Source organism: Cucumis sativus, chromosome 1, assembly GCF_000004075.3.
Source record: "Cucumis sativus cultivar 9930 chromosome 1, Cucumber_9930_V3, whole genome shotgun sequence".
NCBI lineage: Eukaryota > Viridiplantae > Streptophyta > Magnoliopsida > Cucurbitales > Cucurbitaceae > Cucumis > Cucumis sativus.
This window is the reverse complement of record NC_026655.2, coordinates 12,088,640-12,100,736: the sequence shown is the minus strand read 5'-3', so window position 1 is coordinate 12,100,736 and position 12,097 is coordinate 12,088,640. Positions and strand designations below refer to the sequence as shown.

The following is a 12,097-nucleotide window of genomic DNA, read 5'->3' as shown; positions in this document are numbered from 1 at the left end:
GTCATATTTTGACAAAGTATTAATAGTTAAATATATTTTAATTTTTAATTTTTTTGTTGCAATGCTCGATGTATTTTGTTATAGCAAAGAATTCTTTATATATTTAAAAATTAATCTAGAAACATACAATATGAATAATAAATTTAGAATCATTTTTGCCACGCTTTTTCAATATATGTTGCTAGTTAGAAAAGTCTGATGAAGCTTTGTGCGTGGGTAAAAAAGAAACAACTATTATCTATGTCAATGAATCATTCATCGCCAACAATCAAATTTCTATCTAAAAATAATTGACAAATGCATATTTGTTTCTGCGGACGAATTTAGCATGAGGGGAAATTTTCTTTTTGCCAACAAAAATCTTTTCATTGGGAGAACCAATTTCTGCCACGAAACAAATGTGATCAAAGTCTATTTTTGTCGACGTGATGATGTTCGTGGCTAAAATGGCCTTTTTGCCAACTCTTTTTTCGTGGACGAAAATGTATTTTCTGCCCCACGATTTTATTTGGTGCGGGTAGTTCTGCCAACTTAACTTCAACAACATGGGTAAAGGAAAAAACTATGGGGTTTCAACCACGAAGCGTGTCCACGCAAAAGGCAGAAGTTGTGCCCACGTTTTTCTTAAGATCTACCAACATTTCTCTATGCGTTGATAAAGGCCAAAATTCTTGTAGCGCCGATCTTCTCCAAAGAGGTAGTTCATGGGTTGCTATTAGCCAATTAGTAAAAGAAAAGCTTAAATTTAATTCTAATAGTAAATTTATGTTTATATTTAAGACGTAGTGCATGTTTTAATTTCTGTTTTTTTTTTTTTTTTTTTTTTTTTTTTTTTTGTTAATCTTATGCAAGTTCTGTGTATATTTAGTATTTTCGGTCTGATGGAGTGGAATATGTATTCTTGGAGTCGAGGATCACTTCCTTCACATTTTGAATTTTCTAGGATTAATTCAAAGAGCGATTGATTAGCTTTCAGTTTCGAACTAGAGCCGGCAGAGATTAATGGATTCGGAATTTGTTGGTGGAACAAACTTGATGAGACTAAGGAGTTGAGATGAGTCAAGCAAGAAAAAACTCTTTTATGTTTAGACAATTACTGTATCTCTCAAGACTGAGTAGAGTTGTAGAAGTTGATTATGTCATGCCATGAAATTGAGGAAGAAACAAAAGAAAATTTTATTTTCTTCTCCACTGGCTTTTAGAGTCTAAGAGATGATGACTCCACACAAGTAAGAGGGTCAAAATTATTTTTGAGAAGTTAATGAAATATCATAACTTTAATGACTGAAATATGCTTCCTTCCTGCTCTGGTTTAATCTGTGTTTGGTATGGACTTTCAATACCTTCAGTTAAGTAATAAAACACTTTCTAAATTCTGCCATGTCATCCAGCTAGACACACCTCAAAAAGCATCGTAAGAAGCACCGAAGTATTTATGGAGTAGTAAACATTTGATTAGTTTTTGAAGTCTACTAAAAAACTATGTTACCCTTTTTTTTTATGAGAAAGAAGAACCCTTGTTACCACAAACAGGATAAAGATTGAAAACATTCCCAATGCATAATGAGGGATGTAAAACGATAATCACAAAAGTACTAAGAGAATTTACAGCAAGAGATAGTAAGATAAAATAAGATGTTAAAAAAAAAGAGTTTAAATTCGCAGCCTTTACCTTAGAAATGATTTTACTTACAAACATTACTCCAAAAGTTATGCTCAATATAATTTTTGTTGCTCCCAAATTATCTTAGACTCTTGAGTGCCTTTTATTTTTACTCTCATACACACATCACCAAAATTTTCCTGAAGAGACTCTTTATCTTTATCTCGTGTACAGGTCACAGATTTTCAAGGCAATGGTTGTTCATTTTAGAGAAAATGGAAATCAATGGTAGCAATCCTCATTTGAATGGAAATGGGAATCATTCTTCAGGCGATTCAAAGGTTGCCTTAAATGGAAAGTCTAGTAAGATGCCCACATTCATCAATCACGGTAAATCTGCTTCCCTCGATCCATATATTGTCAAGATGAAGTGTTCAATATCAATATATATCGTACTCTGTGGTGATTTGTCCATCAGATTTACAAACAAAATATCCTCCTAAATGTCGTGTTGGTGCATCATAGTTTTCTTACAGCTGAGATAACTTGGCATGAAAGAAGAAGAGAATGGCGATCGTTCTGAAAATGTGCACGAGAACCAATGGAACCAATCTTAAAGTATTCATTTAAATTATTTAAATCCTTGGAGGCAGTTTGGTTTTGTCTGTGTAAAGTAAGAAAAGCATACCTATTGATTAATTTTGACTTAGCCCACTCACTTAAGTTTTTAGTTTGAGGAGTAATTGTTTCACTTAAGTTTTTAGTTTGAGGAGTAATTGTTGATATTTATTTGATGTTGATCGATGTAGGATCACAGTAACAGGAAACAACAAAAAATACAGCAGTAGTAAATAGCAGCAACAACAACACTACGTAGTGACAATAGTTTAGAGTATCGTAAAGTAACTCGTAGTTTTGAACTTTACTTCTAATGTTATTGCACACACAGTATTATTTGAGTGAAGTTCTAAACTAGCTCGTGTTTTATGATCTTGCACGTATATCCCAGTTTAATGAATACTCTAAGAATCTGTTCAGAATTCCATAGGAAGCGGCCCTTACTTTAACATTCACAAAAGTGAATCTATCAAGAGTACTCCTATAGCTAGGTACCCTACTTGATATCAAGTACAGATTTCATTAAGAACAAAAGTTCGGTCTCCTCATACGGTTTTGGATATCATGCTAATCACTGAATCATAAGAATGGAACTCCTAACTTAGCATGATTCTCATTATATTACATGTGATCAGTTATTACCCATTGAACTTGTTTATTAGGGTTTTGAGTCTTACAAGATTTGAGCATAATTTGTGATCAAACCTTGAAACGTATATAACAAGTTATTTGGCAGATCAGACGACTCAATGTTGCCGACATAGGTTGAAGACGCATTTGACGTAGACGACGATGACAAGACAATGATGTCATAAGAAAATGCTTAATTTGTAAATCTATTTTTTTATTCATATAAATTTCAATTTAAATGTAGAATTATACGAAAATGCATTTTTATTTGCATCAAACTTATGGTACAGATACAAATCATGGTCATACTACAAACTTAAAAGGTAAAAAAATATTCTTTCAAAGCTTAAAAGAAAAAACTTACCTAAAACTATACAATTTTTTTAAAACTTAAAAATTTTATAACAAATCTGATAGCACTCTTTCCAAGCTCCATCTCACGTCCTTTAACTATGCATTAAGTTGTTACTATGCTTTCAAAATTTAGACCATAAAAATATTTCTAAATAATTACTCTTAATTGTCTCAAAAGTAAGGGAATTAGATGGAAAAGGAATTTTAAATATTTGTGTTAAAAAGAAAATCGTGTGAAGAATTTTTAATGCAAGTGAAGATAGAAATTGAAGTTGATTGTAATAATTATAATAATCAAAGTAGTTTTGGCTGAATTAGGACAAAAATAAGAGTTTGGTTAATTAAGTTATTAAAAATTAAAGCATACAAATGGGGTTGATTGATCAATGAATTAAATGTGTTTGTACACTATTTTCGTTATCATTTTCCAAGAACACCGTATTTGTAAAAATAGTGCGTAAAAAGAAGATAGAAAGGGAGAAAAAGAAAAAGAAAAAGAAAAGATAGGGAAAGAGTATGGAAGGGAAAGGGCATGGGGAACACCGGAAAAGGGCATTGGAGATGGAGTCTTAACAGATGACCATGGGCCCTTTCTTTTGATTTTATTTATGCCCTTCGCTTGAATCCAAGCACTCCCTTCCCTTTTACCTCTCCAGTCTCCCCACCCCCTTCCCACATCTCCCCATCATTCCCATTTTCCTTCTCTCTTCTCCCCTATTTCTTTATATATAAAATATAGAATTTCAATTAAGCTATAAATAAATTTAAATCAAATAAATGTTAACTTAAACTCAAAAAAAGAAAATGAAGAAAAAAATATTACCTCAATAAATCCCAAAACTTAGGGGAGAGAAGGTTGTATTGAAGTGGAAAAAAAGATCACTTTATGTATCACAAAAATATCCCAATTTGAGGTAACAAAGCACTGAAAGACCAATAATGGAGTAGAATGCCAACAATCAACAGGAACTAATAGTACAATGATCAATAAAAAAATGCACTTACCCTCTAATTCAAGATTGAAATTTAGCTACCTAATGATCTTAGTAGAAATACCAAATGAGATATATACAAAAAAAGGTCATTAATGAGTTTAAATCTCAAACTAGGACGCATAGTTTTATTCATAGAAAATCTGAACTTATTAATAATATAAACTTTCCTTTTCAAATGAATAAAATTTCAAAAAACGGTGGCGCCTTTTCATGAATACCAAGAAGAAACAATTATAAATTACTAATAATTGGTCTAAATTATTCCTTTTGAAGTGATGAGGTTTTTCATATTCATAACCCCAAACAAGTAAACCCCAAAGTGATGAGTTGAGTACTAAATAGCAACCAAAATATGTGTGTAACTAGAAATATTCATATCTATATATAGTACTAAAAAAGAGTCCCATATTATTTGAAGAACTATGTAAAAAAGAAAAGTTACGGTACAAGTTTTCGATTCCTTATTGCCTTGGAGTAAATTACTTTTCAATGTAAGACCATAAGTTCATAAAAGTAGAAATTAAAGAGGTCATTATAAACAATACACATACTAAATAAAAATTCTAAGTTCTTTATATATATATATTGATAAATTTGTACATGAAAAACATGAGATTCTATATATAACTTACTAACAACAACATTAACCAGAATCAAAACAAAGAAAAAGAAGAAGATGATATCTTAATTATGTTTATAAGAACACCCCTTTGCTTCTTCTTCAATTCCTTCCTAATTACTGCAAACTAATTAATTCACAAACATAAAAACGAAAAATCTCCAAATTCATTCATCAATGCAAAATCCAATCACTTAATTCCAACTTCCCCAAATTTTTTCCCCTAGCAAACTCACAATCCTTCTCACTGGCCCTTTCTCCGCTCCCTCCTCGCCGCCTTCTGCCACCTCCCTCTCCGTCACCCTCCACTCTTCTTCCTTCGTCGCCGCTTCAGACCCTTTCCCCTCACCCGGACCGGAAACCGGTCCCCTATTATTTCTCTTCTTCCTCTCTTTCTTATTGTTCTTCCCAACTTTGCTCTCGGCCAATTTCTCTTCATAAGCGTCGATGATTTCGTGAATCAGCTGCCGATTCGGTGAGGAATCCCATCTGACCCAGTAGCTTGTGTAGCATTGGAAACAGTAGCAGGAGAACGCCGGGGGATGGTCCAAACCACCCATGGCAGCGGCGTGTTTCTGGTGAGTTGCCTTGCCGCGGTGGCTGGAGGAATTGATGACGGCGGTGAAGTCATTGGAGCAGGAGGAGATAAGGTAGGCTAAAACCTCACGGTCGTGGAGAGAGAGGGCGGCGGCGAGGGTGAGAATGACGGTGGGGAGAAAGGAGAGGTGATCGGAGATGATAAGGGGAGACGGGTGGACGGTTCCTCTTTTGCGGTAGAGCTTCTTCATCGGAGACCAAAAAAGAGAGTGAATAGAGAGTGAGGGAGGAATGGGTTGGAGTGGGAAAAGAGGAAGAGATTTTATTGGGGGTGTCGGGGTATGAAGGGGCGTGGGATAAAGTGCGAGTGGGGATTGTAAAAGATGCTGGAGGTACTGCCGCAGTGGCAGTGGGAATGCATGGGGATGGAAATATTCACGTGAAACGCGGGAATTTGAGTACACACAGTACACCCCTAATCGTACAGTCCAGATTCTTGATTTCATGGAGGTGGGGGCCTACATTGAATCACTTTATTAAATATTTCTTGCTTATTATCTTATCTCACCTCACCGGGTTCTGCTTCAATTTAAATCGTCCTAATTTGTACTTCTACGCTTACGGCTTCCGGTTTAAACCCGAATGGATTGGATTTCCCATCGAGTTTTAGCTCTACATGAACTTGGACGCTTTTTTCACTTTTCCGGTTTTCCCCAATCAGCATTCACTCATTATTTATTTTATCCTTCTGTTTCTTTTATTTAAAAAGACATTTAAAAGAATGCTTAATTTTAATAAATATAATAAAATATTTAATATTCCATTAACCAAATCAAAAAGTCTTCTCAAAATGCTCACTTTCTTTTAATATTTCAAGTTTGTCCCTGTATCCGTTGTCTTTCTTCTCTTCATTTTCTACCATTTTTTTCTTTAAATATATTTTTTATCAAATTGGAAACAACATGTAAAAAATTGTGCAGAAAAAAAATTGTTAGATATTAGATAGTCAAATCTAAACGATAGTGTACCAAAATAGTCAAATCTAAATGACTGTGTACAAATATTCTTAAAAAAATTGTTTAGATTTTAGTAGTCAAATTTAAACCATTTCAATAGCCAAATTTAAACTGTTTTCCATTTCCAAATATAAACAATTATGTACAAAAAAATCTTGAAAAAAAAATAGTTGACATTTGGTTACCCAAATTTAAACAAATACAAAAAATTTATGAAAAAAAATCTATTAGATTTGACTATCCAAATTTAAAGGATAAAATCTAAATATAAAAAATTATTGAAAAGCATTTTTGGTACCATATACTCACCTCAACTAGTCTCATGAAACAATATGTCATAACCTACTATATATTAAACCTACGATTAACCTATGAATCATAGGTAAATGACTATCATATATTAAATCCATAACCTCTTTGTCATTTATTAAAACTACATTTTCTTTTTCACTATTAAGTCAACTCATGATAGAACTTGAGGTGTAATAATTCCAAACATGTTAATTGTAATTACTTACAGCTACTCTACTTGTTTTGTCATTCCCTTTTACTTCCACGGTCTATACACAAGGATATGATGTATACGATCAATAAGGATATGATGTATACGATCAATTAGTTTTAGTGATAATATTCTAAACTATTTTTAAGAAACATCTACATTTTATATTAATGTTCCTAAATTTCAGTGGTAAGAATTAAAATGTAAAACTAATAATGGTATCAATTTAAATCAAAACACCATTCACCAATAAAATCTAACTCAACTAAAACAAACTTATACTATAACCTTCAGGGTTTGAGGTTCCCACCTTTTTAAATATATCAAATCAACAAAAAGAAAAAAATCTTAATTGGAATAACTATAAAAAGATTGGAAAAAACCTCTTTTGATCCGAGCATCGTCTCATAATTCATCGATCCCTACGATGAAGAAAGGAATACACCAAATATTATACATTACCAACTTTAAAATGAAATCCTAAGAAATAGTCTAAATTGATCCACTCCTAAATTAAAGATTTTAATAGATATATAATTAGTTTGAGATTTTTTTTTAACATGTAAGTTAAAAAAAAATTGAATTCCAACCACAAAATCGACAATATAAGCTTTAGTCTAGTTGGACCCTATACTTATTTTGACATTAGTTTGAGAATTTAATTAATACTTCCCTCCAAGGTTTAAGAGTATTATAGGTCTGTAATACTTGGCATAAATTAGATACAGAAAAAAAATCGTCAGCTTTGCAAAAAGAACCACCTGTGAGGAAATGGAAATGAAACTCAATCCAATATGTCTATAAAATTGTCATCAAAGATTGGATGAATCTAATTCCAAACTCACGAATTTTTAACTATAAACATTCAAAATATAATTTCAATTTGACCTTCATCGAACTAATCTTTCTATACAAAACAAAGATAATCTCAGTCTCTAATATCAAAACAAAGCTTGGCCTCATCCCAGGGACCATTGATCTCAAACTTAAATTCCTGGATTCGTATGAGCCAATAAGGACAAACTATGGTTACAAAAATCAAAAGACTAGCCAACAAAATAAAAAATAGCTGGTGTAAGAAATAAACGTAAACCAAAGTAATTGTTACTAAACAGAAAGAAAATAAGAGATGAAGATGAAGAGAAAACTTCTTAATAGAATAAAAAACCAGTGGAGCAAAAAGGAAAACTTGCAAAGAGAACAACATTATGGCAAACACATGTGACCGAGATGGAAGACGTGAAGCAATAAGAACAGAGGCCACAATAGAAGCATTCAAAGAAATACAACTGGTTAAGCTTGGATTCTTAACATCCCCTGGAGCCCTAACAGTGGAACCTGAGTAATCATGTAGGAAAAGATGGAGGATAATAAGTGAAACTGACAATGCCCATATGGAATCTGAGCTAATGGATCTAGTTAGAGTTTGATATATGGGGGCCAAGACATACAACCCAGTTGTGAAATAGGATATATTAAGAATATAGTGTAAGAGAAGGCTCAATGAGAGTGAGCCTTCAGTGAAAAGAAGAATTAAGAATCCTGAACCAAGAAGACCAATGTCAAGAAATAAGAGGGAATTCTCATCAAGAGTTGATCTAAGTGTGTATGTCCAAACCAAGCCAACAAGGGTGACAATGCACAGATATTCGGATATGGAAACAGAGTCCAGCATCACCTTTAGGATATCTCTCTTGACGACATTGGCATTCATGACAATATCTTCAAGAAAAGACTCGTCAGTGTGGTTGTCATCAAACCCAGGCTGCATACCTCCATATGCCACTTTTCTCCATTTGGGCTGTGTGTGATAACTGCCACCACTGGTGCTAGAATCCATGGCAAAACCAAATGACCTGCTAATATTAGAAGTGTTTGAGTTACAGTGTCTAAAAACAAATGAAAGTCAAGTTCCATATACTTGGAGATCAGCTGGGAAAAATGACAGAAAAACAAGATTTGGGAACTTGTATATATATAAGTTTTAAAACAAGGTTTGGGGAAAATGACAGAAAAAACAATTGCATACAAAAAAACAAAGCGCACAAAAAAGGAGAAATCACGTAACTACAGAAAAGGAGGAACCACATTACAGCATAAAAGGAATCCAATCCAAGAGAATCACGGCCATACTTGAATAAAATATCCAGAGTACAATATGGAATAAAGCAATGATTCGAAAAGCTATAGAGGTTTATGTCTTGAGGCTCGCCTTGAGACAAAATTCTAAGTTTTAACCTCAAGACTTACACCTTCGTTTACACCTCTCATAGAAGAAGCTAACGCCTTAGTGAAAATACTTCGAGACTTAGAATCTATGCGCCTCGTCTAATAATTAAAAAAAATAACAGTGATTAGCCTAGCTTCTTCAAAATATTAAGCTTTGAGTTGTGACAATTTGAATTAAGACTACTTTTACTGTTGTTACTTTAAAAACATTGCTCGCAGAAATTATAGTATTAATTGATAATAGTAGTAGTTCCAAAAAAAAAAATTGATAATAGTATTAGTGATGTTTTTTTATATTCGTAAGTGTTGCTAGCTTACGCGCACCCCGACTAATCTCATGGAACAACCCGCCTGACCCTACAACATTTGTGTGTCAAGGAAACTCATAAGAAATTAATTCTTACTAAGGTGGCCACCATAGATTGATATGACCTCTTAGTTAGATATTGAGACCAACTCATGATGGTTTAGAATCCTGATAGTAACCCATGATAGTAGTAGTAATAGTGATGATAAAGATATCCTTTTAGAATCCAGGAGCAAGTGAAAATTGTGGGAGCTAATTTTCCACTTTTATAGGACAAGCATGTTTAGTAGTACTTGTCATACCACAATCATGTTGAATAGTACTTGTCATACCGATGGAAGATTTTCATAATGTTTTTTATTCATTATTTTGGGCTTACGTCTCATCTCTTCAAGAAGAAAAGCGTAAAAGCCGCCTTAAGCATTATAAACATCGGAGAAAATACCAAAACAGAAGATGACCAACTGAGAAGGAAACAGAACCGATAAAGATAACAAGCAAAAGAGGAAAAATGAGAATATCAGAAGATGTACAACCAAATTGGTAGGATAAATACAAAAAATCAGGGGGCCCAAAACAAAGCAGTTAACAATGACAAAAAGCAATGCTGTAAACCACAATTGCTCCAACTTTTTTTTCCCCTCCAACTCTGTTCGAGCTCATAATTTAAAAAAAAAGGTTAGGTGGCAAATGCCCATAAGAACGTATTATACTTAACTACCTCCCCGATCTATCTAGAAGGTTATGTTTTTCCTCTCAAATCAAATTCCCCAACACTCCAAAGAAACAAGTCTGTCACAGAAGTTTGCCATTATCCTGTAATGAAGGGTTCAAAAGCACCCAGTATTTTCAATGCCCAAGGTGCACGAGACGACAAACTTTTTCTCTATAAATAAAAAAGCATTTCCTTTCACATTGAGAGGCAGATTGTACATTCAATCAAAAGTATTCTTTGGTTTACACCACAAGCACCTGGATTCACGCAAAAGGCAAGCACCTTACCTTACAAAAGGTGCTCACCTTGGGTACTTCCAAGGCGTTAAGGCCTCACACCTCTCACCCAGCTGCGTCTTAACACTGGAAGCACCTCCACAATCAGTAGCCCTGCAACCTCTGCCTTTAGCCACCCGAACAGACTCAAGCATTCCACAGGGAATGAGCAAATTGGCATCCACAGAATTAGTCAATATCCTTAACCTGCCTACTGCAAAGAATGTGCCATTGCGGGACAAGCACAAAAGGAAATTGTCTTTGGTCCAGGGTATTAATTTCCAAAGTCAAACATAAGACAAAGAATTTGACCTTCAGGGAGATTTTACTGTTCCAAATGGAGGATAAGGCTAAGGCATCTCAGAGGAGATCGAGGTTATACAAAATATGAATAAAAAGACCAACACAAAATATCCCCCAACAGATAAAAGTACAGAATCACAAGCCACACCTAACCCAATCCTGTAAACCACACTCGCACCAACTCTGTTAGAGAGCATGAGTTTCTCACTAAAATATTGAATAGTATGGTCGTTTCGAGACAAAACATCCCAACTCTTACTTTACACCACAAGCATCCCTGGACAATTCAAAGGAAGTGTAAAGACAGAAAAATAGGCTATTCGCTAATTTATTTTGAACAAAATATATAATATTTAGTTGATCAGAACCCCCATTCAAAATTTCCTTTTCTCAAGCAATTTGTCAAGGGAGTAGTAACAAAATTAAAAGTTTTTATGAACTTTTTATAAGAAGCAAAACTAAGAAAAGTTTGAACGTCTTTGACAAACTTTGGTGGGGGCCAATCAGTAATGGCTTGAATCTTGTTAGTGTCAACCTAAATTCCCAAATCCCCATTGATAAAACCAAGGAAGTGTTTCACCAATAAGGATATGGAATTTTTTGGGGCTGATGTATAGTTGCTATATTGTCAAAAGGCAATTTAGGTGTTCCAAATTTTCTTTTGTAGTTTTGCTATAAACTATAACTAAATGTCATCAAAGTAGTGCTGTAAACTATAAATAATATGTCAACAAAATATATAGCAAGAAATTTGTAAAGGAAATGGATGAAGGACCTTGTTCATTAACCTCGTGAAAGTGCTAGGAGCAACAATAAGCCAAATGGCATCACACAAGCCATTCAAATAAACCTTTATTGATCTTGAGTGTCATTTTCCACTAATCCTCTAATTGAATAATTATTTGATGATACCCACTTCCTAGGAAGCATGAACACCAACGGGAGACAAGACGTTACGATACATCCAATTTCTAGAAAAGTAAGACAAGACACATTTAGAGACACGTTATAATGAATAAAAAATACTCATCAATTATTTAACCACAAAAGCCCAAGGCCTAAACTATGTTTCATATAAATTTCAACATCTAGGATGGGAATACATATTAATATGAAGTAATGAATAAAAAAGCATATATGTGTTCTTTCAAACCAGAAACGCTACTCAAAGATTGATGCACAAAAAAGAAAAAGAAAAAAAAGAAGAGGGAAAAACCTTTAAACTGAGAACCAAAACGGAGGGCGAGTGCGGCTGATGTGATCGGAGTGGCAGTCGCCAGCGTGGTGAGTGGCAGTCGCCGGCGTCGTCTGATGGAGGGAACTAGAGGAGAGCGTAGACGAGTAGTTAGGGTTTGTTTTTTACAAAAGGGCTGAAGTTAAACGGGATGCGGTTT

At 34.0% G+C, this 12,097-nt stretch overlaps 3 protein-coding genes across 11 annotated transcripts; 1 reads left to right on the top strand and 2 right to left on the bottom strand.

Moving 5' to 3' along the window:
• Nucleotides 1–500: 500 nt before the first annotated feature.
• Nucleotides 501–3,124, top strand: LOC116401719. Its single transcript, XM_031880179.1, has 3 exons — nt 501–697; nt 1,838–1,993; nt 2,963–3,124. The coding sequence occupies exons 1-3, from the start codon at nt 565–567 to the stop codon at nt 2,983–2,985; spliced, it is 312 nt and encodes a 103-aa protein (XP_031736039.1). The 5' UTR covers nt 501–564; the 3' UTR covers nt 2,986–3,124.
• Nucleotides 3,125–4,748: 1,624 nt separating this feature from the next.
• LOC101221021 lies at nt 4,749–5,691 on the bottom strand. The gene has a single exon (XM_004150375.3). The coding sequence runs from the start codon at nt 5,605–5,607 to the stop codon at nt 5,014–5,016; it is 594 nt and encodes a 197-aa protein (XP_004150423.1). The 5' UTR covers nt 5,608–5,691; the 3' UTR covers nt 4,749–5,013.
• Nucleotides 5,692–7,652: 1,961 nt separating this feature from the next.
• LOC101221254 (phosphatidylinositol N-acetylglucosaminyltransferase subunit C) lies at nt 7,653–12,097 on the bottom strand. Of its 9 annotated transcripts, XM_031880357.1 has the most exons (4): nt 11,920–12,097; nt 11,492–11,674; nt 10,431–10,611; nt 7,653–8,730 (listed from the first exon to the last, which is right to left on the bottom strand). In XM_031880357.1, exons 2-4 carry the CDS (start codon nt 11,541–11,543, stop codon nt 7,803–7,805), a joined length of 1,161 nt encoding a protein of 386 aa, XP_031736217.1. In that variant the 5' UTR covers nt 11,544–11,674; nt 11,920–12,097; the 3' UTR covers nt 7,653–7,802. The 9 variants fall into 9 exon arrangements, with proteins under 9 accessions (XP_031736217.1, XP_031736218.1, XP_011655209.1 ...); XM_031880358.1 differs by lacking the exon at nt 10,431–10,611 and having other exon boundaries at nt 7,653–8,733; nt 11,479–11,674; XM_011656907.2 differs by lacking the exon at nt 10,431–10,611 and having other exon boundaries at nt 11,479–11,674.

Coding starts and splice junctions, on each gene's coding strand:
- LOC101221021 (XM_004150375.3), bottom strand. CDS start 5,607: ATGAAGAAGCTCTACCGCAAAAGAGGAACCGTCCACCCGTCTCCCCTT.
- LOC101221254 (XM_031880357.1), bottom strand. CDS start 11,543: ATGGCTTGTGTGATGCCATTTGGCTTATTGTTGCTCCTAGCACTTTCA. Junction 10,612..11,491: donor GCTCCTAGCACTTTCACGAG/GTTAATGAACAA, acceptor TCTTTGCAGTAG/GCAGGTTAAGGATATTGACT. Junction 8,731..10,430: donor ACGCCTTGGAAGTACCCAAG/GTGAGCACCTTT, acceptor TAATATTAGCAG/GTCATTTGGTTTTGCCATGG.
- LOC116401719 (XM_031880179.1), top strand. CDS start 565: ATGGGGTTTCAACCACGAAGCGTGTCCACGCAAAAGGCAGAAGTTGTG. Junction 698..1,837: donor CGCCGATCTTCTCCAAAGAG/GTAGTTCATGGG, acceptor TCTCGTGTACAG/GTCACAGATTTTCAAGGCAA. Junction 1,994..2,962: donor GCCCACATTCATCAATCACG/GTAAATCTGCTT, acceptor TTGGCAGATCAG/ACGACTCAATGTTGCCGACA.